The 13,315-nt window shown below is 41.1% G+C and overlaps 1 protein-coding gene across 2 annotated transcripts in view; it reads right to left on the bottom strand.

Moving 5' to 3' along the window:
- RAB6A (RAB6A, member RAS oncogene family) overlaps positions 1-13,315 on the bottom strand; it is a 274,025-nt gene that overhangs the window by 22,926 nt on the left and 237,784 nt on the right. For both annotated transcript variants that reach the window (XM_029602119.1, XM_029602120.1), the window contains exon 7: positions 586-652. In XM_029602119.1, coding sequence (XP_029457979.1) covers positions 586-652 — 67 coding nt within the window. The remainder of the gene's footprint in view (positions 1-585; positions 653-13,315) is intronic.

Raw genomic sequence — 13,315 nt, 5'->3', positions numbered from 1 at the left:
TATGGACACCATAAGCAGGTGCTAAGAAAACAAATGTCAAAATCTCATGAAGCTCGGTAGCAAAATAGGAAAGCACAATTCTAAGCCCCAAATGCTCAGCTCTAATGGGAAACCTAAATAGAAGAGAAGAAAATTAGTGATGGTGCAAGAGCTCTAAGAAAATGCCCTGAACCTTTGTTCTGTGTGCTGCCCTGCTGTAGTATTAATCAATGTCCAGCTTTCACTGACAGAGGGAGCGTGAGACTGAGCTGCTGCCATTAAGAGACTGCTATCTTACAGCATCTAATACTGCCTTTCTTCTGATTAAGACACTACCGCTGAAAGCAATCACCAGGGATAAAAGGGTGGAGAATCATTTTTGATTAATCATTCTCTCATACAAAGTTGAATGCTAAACTGAAATAAATGGAGTTTCTTTTAGGACTACAGAAAGACTTAAGAGGGCAAAATACATTTCGGGTATGCTACCCAAGCCTACTGTGCCCAGTGTTCCATGGGAAAACACTTGCATTAATTACAAACTGATTGTGAGAAAGTAATGTAGCTGATTGATCATCTATAAGTGATTAAAAACAGAAAGGATACTGTCTTCTCTGCTCTTATCCTGTGTGCTTTCCATTCCAGGCAAGGCCGCCGCCACACGTCGGAAAAGCTACAATGAAAAAAAGGAGACTTGTTAAATGCAACAAAAAAGCAACCAAGACTCAAGATCAATAATTCACATTGTGTACAAGCAGTGCACTCTCATGCTGGACAATGTCATTTACTCCAAACATTTCCTTTCATCCATCTGATATTTTAATCTTGAGTCTGTACAAATAAGTACACAAGATCTGAATATGTTAAACTCCAAGATATTTAAGAACCTCTCCCCTAGGGGAACCCAGGAGGCTCTAAGAGCTGCCAACCTATCCAGCTAATTGGGATCCTAGATTATACTTCAGAGCAAGAGTTTGAAAACTTTGAGAGGTTAAATAGGAACACTATTCATAGCCATAGAAGACTTAACAAGGGGGTCAAAGCTAAACCCAGCAAGATCACTTCTTGGTCAGGCAGGGGCACTGAACATGCTTAAAGTAATTGCTGCACTCCCTTTAAAAAAAAAAAAAAAAAAAAAGAGTACAATACCCACAAGCCATCCAAATGAGAGCACAACTAACGTTCAACCAATGGCATCAGGCTGAGTAAGCAGCCATGATACTTTTGTCCATCTCTCATGCTCTAGGCGATACTGGCGGGAGGCATCTTATAGAGTAACCAATTTACTGAGGGATGAGCTTTCGAGGACCGAGCGCACTTCATCAGATGCATATTTTACAGAGGTGGGGGGAGATACAGGACTAAGAAGGCATGAAGTAAGCAGGCAGGGTGTGGAAACAAAGTGATAATAGCATTATAGCACAGACTACTGACAATTGAGGTAAGTGTGACAAGACAGATGATCTCTTGCTGAAAATGTTCCACCATAGTTTAAATATTCTCTCCAGGTAATATTAGCAGTCTAAAACCAGTCACATTCCCTTGTAGCCTCACAGCAAAAACAATATCCTCCTTGCCAACTCCTCAAAACACATAGCAGCTAAAACTTCAATATCCGTTTCCCTGCTAGTGTTAGCAAATGCTGCTGTGTGGTTTTAGCCTCTATGTGAGCGTCTTCTCAGTGTAATATATTTCTACTAAAATTATTTTATAACTTGTGGCATTCTTTGAGTGCACATGTTCTTTAAAGGGACAGGGAAATGTTTTTTTGGCTGGTAGGGTGATGGGGGTAGAGAGCAGGGAGGCTGGCATAAAACACATCAACCTCTACCCAGCCCCCACCTCTGATTTCCTACCTTATGCATGCACCTGTTATATATGTTCCTCGTCCAAGACAAATCATGAGTAATTTCCAAAGCCAAAAGCAATCTATTACCCAAAGAAATGGGCTTTTTAAAAACTGCCTTCCCTATACGAGAGGTAATTTACGTTCAGAGGGACTCACTGCACGTAAAAAGTATCCAGTGTTCCCGGGGAGGGTTTGGGACTGCACACACACTTGTTTCCCAAAGTATGCCTGTATTTTTTCTTACAGAAAACTACCTGCACAAATCAGCAGGTGTAAATGTGTGCAGTAGTTTTCCCGGGATAATGGTCAAAGTAAATATTGATGGAAAGTCTATGGGTAAAAAAAGTACCTGCTGACTCTGCACTTATGTGGCCAATCTTAATAATCAGTACTTTATGGGGATAATTTTTAACACAGAACACTAACTGCAGAATTGTTAAGCTTGCAAATATCACACTGTGTGCAGCAGTACCGAAGACTGGAACAGTGACAGCTCTGCTAAAAGGCAGCACTCCAAATACACCAGGATGCGGAACAGCGATACACCACCCACTGGGAAAACAGAACTAGCAGGACTGCTATAGATTCCTAGGCAGGAGCCACACACTAGTGGAATATGGCACTTCAGTCACACCTACACACACTCACCACTGACAGATCCTCAAACGCAGAATAGTTCAGTATAAAAGTTACGAATGTGCAGACATAAGTGAAATGGAAACCAACCCCAAGCAGCTCTCTGTGTGCAGTGCAAAATTAAAGAACCAGAAACAAACATTTCCTTCTATATTAAACTGAGCCACTGTCATGTCATTTCTGTGCAGCGTGAAGGGTGTTCTGTTATATAACCACCACCCCCCCACACACACACGAAAAATGTTAGCTTGGTAGCCTGGGCATATGCGGGGGGTATTATGGACACTAAAAAGAGGTTTCCAAATCCTATCAAAAGTTGGTTTAACCACTGGCCTGGGTGGTGCACCCCCCATTTTGCTGTTTATGGTTCTTTGTACTGGATCCTGATTTTTTTTCTCCTTCATATTTATTATTTCAGAAGCATAACATAGTTTAAGTAACTACACTGATAAAACATGTTCATCAGATAGTAATCATATACAATGATACAACCCGTAGTCGGGAAGAAACCAAAGGAGCAGAAGGGAGAAAAAGAAAAACAATTTGTTTGGATATTTGATCATTAAAATCTGCTTCAATAAACCCATCCCTAACCGCTCCCCCAATATTATTCAGATATACCAGCTAAAGAAAGGGGTATCTGCATGACAAATATGCAAAGGCCAGGTGATAAGCCATATACAATAAAAGATGAATTCACACGTGACGTCAAGGTAAGCGGAAAGAAAGTACCTAATGCCATACGACCAGGTTAAGTATGCGCATGCCGAGTGCATGCGAGCAGAGCTCTGCTGCCTGGTCCCTTTCCTGGAGCACTGCATGACCTCTAACAATAGGGAGCACTAGTGGTCAGACTGAGGAATTCAGAGGCACATCAAGGGAGCCCCGCCAACCCCACAGCTGCAGGTGGCTCTCGGGTAGCTACTGAGAAAAGAATTACATTTCAGTCATTTAAAACCAGGCTCCTTTATTGCCCTTCAGGACCAGCGCTGTCCACCTCGATCTTACAAGGAGTCACGGTGTGAAACTGAATTAGTATACACTCCGGACTACCACAAGGCATTTTCTCCTACATAGGGTAGTGAATGCATACAGCCACCTTCTAAAACAGGTGGTAGAAGGCAAAAACCTCAGAATTTAAGATGGCATGGGAAAGGCACATAGGATCTTTAATTGTTGTGAAGGGAGGGTAAAGTCAAAAGCAAAAGGAAGAGGAAATGAGTAAAGGAAATAGATCCAGATGTCACACTCTGTTTTTCCTTGTCAGTCCAGTATCATAAAAAGGGAAGCAGCTCCTAAGCAGAACAATTTATTTCGAGTTGAGACTGTCCAACTGTCTGACTGCCACAATCATGAAAGAATTGTGCCTGGTCATATGTTTAGACACCTTCACATTTTTGAACTGACACTAAAATCTGTATCTACTTGCTTCTGACTGGTAAATTTGGAATTGATAATGGAGAAGAGAACCAATTTTGGGACTGCAAACCATGACCCACAAGAAACGTTTCTGGAAAATCCTGGTTGGAGTTCTCCTCTTGTAAACTGTGAATGCTATCCCACAGTGAGCCCATTACTGTGATGAGGAAACACACCGCATACCTGACCTGGATGTGACAGCACAGTTACATGCAGACTGCTTCCAGAGGACCACCGATGCTACTGCTGGGCTACATAGAAGGGAAGAAGGTTAAAAATAACCACGAATAAAGGCTCGTGATACCAGAGCCCCAGTAAAGACAAGCTCTGGTTGAACTGGAAGACCAAAGTAGCAGGAAAAACTGCTATTGATTTCTTCTGGTATTTTGCATCTGACAGATTTATAACAGCGCCAGGGCAGCTCACAAAACCTGGACCTTGCTCCATTACAGCTGCTTCTCAGATGATGGAGGCAACATGTACAAAAACTGATTCAGAAGACTTGTCCCCTGGATTCTAGCTATTGGCTAAAGAGCATTTCTAGTTAGCAGCATCTCAGCCTCACCCCAAGCCTGAACAGCAGGCTCCTTCACCTAATGATGCCATACGGAAATGACATTAGGCCTCCTCCAGCGTTTTCCTCAGACTTTTCTGCCTAGAGCTTTTTAGGTTGGTGCCCTATGCCCCTCCTTTGGTGTTTTGGGCTGTCCTTGCCATGATGGTTGGCTGCTTTGTGCCTCTGATGCTTTGAGGTCCTCATGCCACTCTTCTACTGCCTTGAAGGCTCTCTCCCTTTTGGTACTTTATTCCCCCTTTATGATGCCTTGAACTGTTCATGCCACACGTGGTGCCACTTTGCCCCTCTCGTATAGCCTTGGGGGGTTTCATGCCCTTTGCCCCAACTTTGGAGCCTCGGGATGTTCTTACTACTCTTGTTGCTGCTTTGCTCCTCTGATGGTGCCTTGGAGATCTCCCATTGTGGGTCCTTAGGCTCTTCGTGCCACACCGACAGTCTTGATGCACAGACATGCCTTCACCTTTCTGATGTCTAACCACCAGTTTCATTAAAATGATTAGAAAAGCCCAAAAAAGGCTGCATTGCTTCCCTCATTGACTGTCATGGTAAACAAAACGAATAAGTGAAACATTTTTCATTTGAAACAAACCAAATAACTGTGACCTACAAAATGAATGGACAAGCCAAAACTGTTTTTTCTGCACATGCCTAGTGATCAGTCTGGGTCACTATGAAGTATCCGGCAGATTTCAATGGGGGAGACCCCTTCCCTGCTATTCACTGCCAGGTGATAATGCCCAAGCCTATCTGGCTGATTGATAATGGGCCTTTCCTCCAGAAATGTGTCCAAACCTTTTTTTAAACCCAGCTATACAATTAATCTTGTCCACACACTCTGGCAAATTCCACAGCTTAAATATGCATGGACTGAAAAAGTACATCCTTAAATTAGTTTAAATCTGTTGGTTTTATGGCGTATCCCCTAAACCTAATACTATTTGAAATAGTAAATACAAATGCCTTAATAACCTACTCAAACCCACTTATGATTTTATAAACTTCTCATATTATTTAAGTCATTTCCTCTTCAAACTGAAGAGCCTTATCTGTTTATTCTCTTCATATGAAGACAGCCAACCTCAGGAATGAAAATTATTTTCCTTTCTAGAAAAATCTCTCCAAACAATCAGCCTCAGAACCCTGTATATGCTGTACAACCTGCTACATCTTCAACAAATCATGACCTTATTTTCTTTCGGCACAGATACATAAGACATCTATCATAGGAAAATGGCTGTTGTATTCTTTCAGTTGAGAAGCCTGCCATTAAAATGATCTACTGCCAGGCAGGTTTCTCGCCTCTTCATTAATTACTACCAGTACAGGAAGGAAAGATTCCCACCCCCTTGCCATACGCTACTGTAATTTACCTGTCTCTGGGAGGATATAATAAATTAGATGATTACATTGTATGAATGAAACTATTTTCATCTGAACAAGTGGTGGCGATCTTTATCCATGCTACTCAAACCACATCTACCATATTCTTAGCTGTATAGCAATGTAATATTTACCTCTTATTTCTTTTTTTTAAAGTAGATTGCACAAAAATGATGGAAGTGCACAAGGTCAACCCATGCCCATGAAAACACAGCTATCATATCACTGCACAATAGGCAATTCTCATCCATGCTATAGTAATAGCTTGGTACATACAGTTTTCCATTCTGCTTTCTCCCACTGCACCTCACATTCTGCTGTATTTTAGAGTAATTTAAGTAAAGAACAAAGTTGAGCAGCGAGGTAAAATTTTTAAGAACATAAGAACATGCTATACTGGGTCAGAACAAGGGTCCCTCAAGCCCAGCATCCTGTTACCAACAGTGGCTAATCCAGGCCATAAGAACCTGGCAAGTACCCAAAAACTAAGTCTATTTCCGTTACCGTTGCTAGTAATAGCAGTATCTATTTTCTAAGCCAACTTAATAGCAGATAATGGACTTCTCCAAGAACATATCCAATCCTTTTTTAAACCTAGCTACACTAACTGCACTAACCACATCCTCTGGCAACAAATTCCAGAGTTTAATTGTGCGCAGAGTGAAAGAACTTTCTCCGATTAGTTTTAAATGTGCTACATGCTAACTTCATGGGGTGCCCCCTAAGTCCTTCTATTATCCGAAAGAGTAAATAGATTCATATTTACCTGTTCTAGACCTCTCATGATTTTAAAACACCTCTATCATATCCCCCCTCAGCCATCTCTTCTCCAAGCTGAAAAGTCCTAACTTCTTCAATCTTTCCTCATAGGGGAGCTGTTCCATCCCCTTTATCATTTTGGTCGCCCTTCTCTGTACCTTCTCCATCACAACTATATCTTCTTTGAGATGCGGCAGCCAGAATTGTATACAGTATTCAAGGTGCGGTCTCTCCATGGAGCGATACAGAGGCATTATGACATTTTCCGTTTTATTCACCATTCCCTTTCTAATAATTCCCAACATTCTGTTCGCTTTTTTTTGACTGCCACAACACACTAAACCGAAGATTTTAATGTGTTATCCACTATGACGCTTCTTGGGTGGTAGCTCCTAATATGTGTAACTACAGCATGGGTTACACTGGGTAACAAATTTTCACAAAAGTCATGTTACGGAAATGAAATGTGTCAATTCTTATACATGTGCTAAACATGAATGTGACTGAAAATGCAAAATTGGCTCTAGCTTTTTTGTAATATGCAATAATATAATTACATCTTGAATTGTATGCCAATAGTAGAAGACCTACATTTAATACCGTTTGAAAAATGAAGTCATAGACTACGTCTTAGATTTCTTTGCTTGTCTCTTGTACACCTGTTCGGGAGCATCTCGACAGAGTGTCCAGCAGTAGTCAGCCAGCATGAATATTTCAAATGCTCACCCTTTCTGACTGGGCTTCATATAGTACACTGCTGACATCAGCTTACTCAGCAGCAGCATGGCAGTAGAACTGCATTGCATCAGAAAATGATGTAATAAACTCTGGATGATGTGTGCATGATGGTATTATGCAATATGATTATAAAGTCAACAAAGTACACTCGGGACTTAATTTGGTCAAGGGTGCAAAATCACTTCTTTTATATTCCAAATGGTGACTCCTTATTTACACACCACCGACCGCTGCCATTGGTCGGCCTCAGTGACATAGTGAGGGCAAAGGGCCGACGGCGCCATTTTGTTTACTGGCAGCCGACGGCCCAAGCCCAGGAGATCGCTCCCGGACCGCTCCTGGACCCCCGCTGGACCACCAGGGACTTTTGGCAGGTCTTGGGGGGGAGGGGGGTCGTAGTAAATTAAGTTGGCAGGTCTTGGAGGTGGGTTAGGAGGGTGGGGAGTTGTTAATTTAAAGGGTTGGGATGGGGTTTTTTTTGGAGGGGGGGGGGGAGGGGTTCCCAGAGAAAGAAAAATTTTCTGATCTGGGGAGTGGACCGAAATGGCCCTCCCCAGACCCGAAAACAAAATGGGGAGAAAATAAAAAGCAATGCACTCCCCTAATTTGCTCCATAAGACACACCGATGCCCAGGAACAGAGCCGTTTTTTTTTTTTTTTTTAATTTTCCCCCCTCTGAATCCTAAGAACATAAGAACTTGCCATGCTGGGACAGACCAAGGGTCCATCAAGCCCAGCATCCTGTTTCCAACAGAGGCCAAAAACCAGGCCACAAGAACCTGGCAATTACCCAAACAAAGAAGAACCCATGCTACTGATGCAATTAATAGCAGTGGCTATTCCCTAAGTATAATTGATTAATAGCCATTAATGGACTTCTCCTCCAAGAACTTATCCAAACCTTTTTTGAACCCAGCTACACTAACTGCACTAACTACCTTCTCTGGCAACAAATTCCAGAGCTTTATTGTGCGTTGAGTGAAAAAGAATTTTCTCCGATTAGTCTTAAATGTGTTACTTGCTAACTTCATGGACTGCCCCCTAGTCCTTCTATTATTCGAAAGTGTAAATAACCGAGTCACATCTACTCGTTCAAGACCTCTCATGATCTTAAAGACCTCTATCATATCCTCCCTCAACCATCTCTTCTCCAAGCTGAACAGCCCTAACCTCTTCAGCCTTTCCTCATAGGGGAGCTGTTCCATCCCCTTTATCATTTTGGTTGCCCTTCTCTGTACCTTCTCCATCACAATTATATCTTTTTTGAGGTGCGTCTTATGGTCAGGTGCGTCTTATGGAGCGAAAAATACGGTAACTAATAGCCTCATCAACATGTGATGAGCATTATTAGCTAAGTGTTCCTTTGGACGCAGGTTTTGGACGCACTAACCCCTATTTTGCATCGGGGATTATGGATGTGCGTGCAAAATGCGCATCCAATAGTGTGTTGAGCTTTGAGCTGCAACCAGCGCACAGTATTGCAATGGCCTGAAAATCTTCTGAACAGGCTTGGCTTCAGGATTATTTTTTTTTGGGGGGGAGGGGTGGGGAGGTACAGATTATAAAATACAAGGACAAACGAGTAAAAGCCAGGATTTGGGAATCACTAGGCTCTCTGGAAGCTTTGCAGCTTTAGATACTCTGATATGAAGATACTCTGATTAATTTATAAACCTAATTCATATTGTTATACTCTATATTAGCAACCATATGAACCGTTTTTGAAAACACTGTTAAACTTCATAACTTTGTAAACCATTGTGATGGCGAAACCGAACGACGGTATATAAAAATCGATAAATAAAATAACTGAAATCTGAGCAGATTTCCAATAAGTTTCATGCACAGGAAAGTCCAAGATTTTGCAGTACATTGATATGCCATTCATATAAAATAATGTATTAGTTAAGTTATAATGGTAGACAATTTTTCAAATGCAACTAAGGGCCTGATTTACTAAAATTTCTCACCATACACACACAATGGGAGAAAAAAAAACTTATCAAATCAGGTTCTAAGTTTGGATTGTTGATATCATACAACCTTTTCTGCATCAAAAATAAAAAGCCAAATATCAAAACTCATTTGCTAAACTTTGTAGGAGATATAGGTAAAAAAGAGTACAACAGTGCCACTTCTCAGTTATTTCTATGAGACTTATTTTTTGGAGCATTTTTCCCATCTGTGATGGTTCCAGCCTTAAGATGTCTCATATCAAGAAACTATTTGCTGAGTTTAGAATCTTGTACCCAAATTTCAATATTAGTGGGAAGGTCTGTAATGAAAGCTAAGGGGATTGCAATTTACATTTGCACTCAACTAGCAAACTATATAGACAAATCATAAGTTAGCCCAGTGGGTGAGCTGTTCTGTGTGGCTGGCACTTCCATTGGCCTGAATGAATTAATGCAGTGAAATACATGTGCTTATCTTTTTCTCATGGATGTTTCACGTTGTTATATGTTGAAAAGAAATAAGTGGGTCAACAGATGTTTCTTTTTTAGTTGCTTTCTTCTCTTCCTTTGCACTTTTCCTGCCCAAATGGCGTCTAGTCATAGCCATCGTCTGTCAGGCTTGCTTTCTTGCTTTAGCTGTGGGTGTCTATATTCTGGTGAATATTCTTCAAAATCCTTTTTGGTCTTCCTCTGGTCCTTTTGTTCTCTACCTGCATTTCAGGTACCTTCCCCCTTTCAACAAAACTTTCTTCTTTCCAAGTGTCTAACCACCCCAGTCATTCCTTCATCTTTTCTTCAATCTCAGCCAATTTCAGTCTTTTCCTAACTTCCTGACCTTGTTACTTTAGGCAATCCCAAGAATCCAGCATAGCACCCAAATCTCCGACACACTCATTGCTTCCTGATCTTTCTTGTTCATGTTCTAACGCTGCTCCGTAAAAGAACGAGTCTATCTTGTATACCTTTTCTTTTAAATGGGCAAAGATTATGCCACTCTCTCGTCTCCATGCTAGCCACCCAGCCATGATTTTTGCTCAGACCTCTCCAGCAAGGCATTGCTTATTTTTGTTCCTTAATACCTCAACTTCTCAACTTTCTGCAATTGCTTCTCATCAGTTTTCAAAATTTCCATCTCTTCACCTTCAGTACTGAATTTTTCCACCATGTAATCTGTCTATTCTATTGATCTTCAGTTCAAGATTTGGATTTAGTGGGGGCCCAGGCCTGCTTTTAAATACACATTTTTAAAAGATACAATCTGAAAACTTGATGGGTTCAATCAGTGATGCCATACATTGCAAGCTGCCCTCTCAACCAGGCATAGGAGGGGAAGTGTGGGGGTGGGTAAGCAGATACCCACAGGAGAGAATAACCTGAGTTACTGCTAAATATTTCCCTCCTAAACAGGGTGAAAAGAAAAACTAAAAATAGGTGCCTGTAACAAAGCAATTTCACCATTAAAACTGGCTCAATTAGGCACGTCCAGAGGACCCAAGATGGCAGACTGTGTGAGGCACGCTTGAGGAGTCCCTCCCGGGTTCTGGACCAAATTGACCATGCCACACTCTGGCAGGAAGCGCCGTGCCAGGGAGCAACCTGTATTACCTTCCATACCTTTGCCTAGGGTCATTCTCCCTGGAGCAACGGCCATCCCCGGTGAACCCCATGGAGGAGGGAACAGCGCAAACGCTCAGCAGAGTGGCACCCTCAGCTGTTAAAGAGGGGAGCAACTGATGCCTAGGAGCAGTGATCACACCAGGAATTGTTCCGGTGTCTTTTGAAGCCCTCCAGGACACAGAGGACAGTGCTAGCTCCTTCGTTCTTCGGCAGCTGGATGAAGAAATTAGTGCACCTGGAACCCTGCCTGAATTGGTAAGGCCTGTTTCTATTACCCTAGAATCTATTTGGGAGGCGAGGCGATAAAGACTTTGAATTTTAATATTTCTAGGCAATTTAATCTGTGTTTACTTCTTTGGATAAGTTAGAAAATCGCTTGAAAATTGTTGAAACTGGAGTTGCCCTGAATAAAAGTTCTTGTGAGAATACTAAGATGATCGCAGAAAATCAGATTTTAACCAACAGATTGGAGCAGCTAGAAAACCAGGTGCATAGGAAAAATTTCTGTATTATTAATTTCCCTAAGGATCCTACAGTTCCGCCTAAGGACAAGGAGAAGATATCTATTAGAGATTCTAAAAATATCGGAACAGACTCTCCCTCTGGTTTCAAGAGTCTATTATATATCACCTTTTAAAAAGGCTCTCCCAGATCAAAAGGGGTTTCAAGTTTTGTTGCCAATCGAAACTCCTCAGATGGACATATTGAATGTACTGGAAACGACCCAAAAGGACCTAATCTCACCATCAACTCTAATTGTTACCTTTTTACTTGAATCTGATAGAGAATGGATATTAAAATTGTTTTCCGTCACCGTGTGGATACATTCAGAGACTACAAAGTTTGCATTTATCCAGATCTAGCGAGGCAAACCCAAAAGAGAAGAAATCAATTCCTATTATTAAGGCCCAGGGTACTAGATCTAGGAGCTTTTTTCCTTCTGAAATTCATTAAATATCGGAATGTGTCATTTTTTTTCCTACCAGCACAATTATCAACCTTTTTGTCCGATAAAGTCTTACCTGCCACTAACCTTACTTCTTCTCCAATTGTCTTAGATGGAGTATAAAAGCTTAGCATTGTTATCAGTTGCGAAATAGGTATGATCCCCGAATGCCCGTTTTTCTAATTATTTTGATGTTTCCTAAGGTAGTGATAAGGATCCTCACACGTAGAGGACTTAGTTATGAGATGATGATGATGATGATAATAACGGTAATAATTATTGTTGTATCCCTCTTTCTGCATATTCTTGGATGGATATTCATTTTGTCTCATTTTCAAGTATTTCTTGAAAATTTTCAAAAATAAATTATAAAAAAACTGGTTCAATTATATTTGATTGTTGCCAGTGAATAAAAATATATCAATAACCATAAGAATTGCCATGCTGGGTCAGAACAAGGTCCATCAAGCTCTGCTTCCTGTCTCCAACAGTGGCCAGTCTAGGTTGAAAGTACCTGACAGATCAAATAAAGCAAATTTTACAACTCGTTGGCTAAGCAGTGCTGATGTTTCATTGCCCTTATTCAATAAATAGAAAAAGGTTGGTCTTTGGTGCTAAAAATCAGGATGAAATGCAAAAATAAACAAGATTCTTTCAGAAAGACTATCATGGTTCAACATTTTTAGTTGTAAGAAATTCCTATTCCACTTACACGGGATATTAAGCAGCACGGCTATGCTGCTGCACAGTCCCGTATTTGGCACTACTTAGATGGATAAATTATATCCGTCTAAGTTAGACCTGCTCTATGGCAGGTCAAACCTACCCAATTAACTTAACCGGATAAGCATATCGCTACTTAACCAGTTAAGTTAGCTGGATAAGTAGCACTGCCTCGATCTGCCCACTGTCTGATTACAACTTAGCCAGATAAGTAACTTATCCTGCTAAGTGGTGACTGCTAAATGTAGCTGGATGTTCAACGGCCACCACTTAGCTGGATAAGTTCAAGATATCTGGCTAAGTAGCATTTGAATATTAGGCTCTATATTTACATGAATTGTTGTGGTGCCAACCAGAAAACCCTGCAAAAAAAAAACCCCAAAACAAAACTTGGAAATCATGGTATTGAATGTATTGTAACATGTGTCAGGCATGGGCTTGGCCCTTAGAAAACCAAGATTAAACTAAGTTACATTTACAATATACTAAACCTCCCATACCATAATAGCATTAACTGCCAGCAAACAGTATCCCTGCGTATGAAAAGGCAACATTGCAAACATTACATCAAGTCCTAAAACATCACTACACCTATTAGGAAAACAGAACGAACCAAGCTTCTATAGATCCCTACACAGAAACTACACCCTCATCTCAATCTGACACAAGCAGAACACAGACAGACTCTCACCAGACACAGAATAAAGAGACCATAAAATATAAATAGAAACGTGCAA

Source organism: Rhinatrema bivittatum, chromosome 5 (assembly GCF_901001135.1).
Source record: "Rhinatrema bivittatum chromosome 5, aRhiBiv1.1, whole genome shotgun sequence".
NCBI lineage: Eukaryota > Metazoa > Chordata > Amphibia > Gymnophiona > Rhinatrematidae > Rhinatrema > Rhinatrema bivittatum.
The sequence above is the reverse complement of the archived record's forward strand: the minus strand, read 5'-3'. Positions and strand labels throughout refer to the sequence as shown.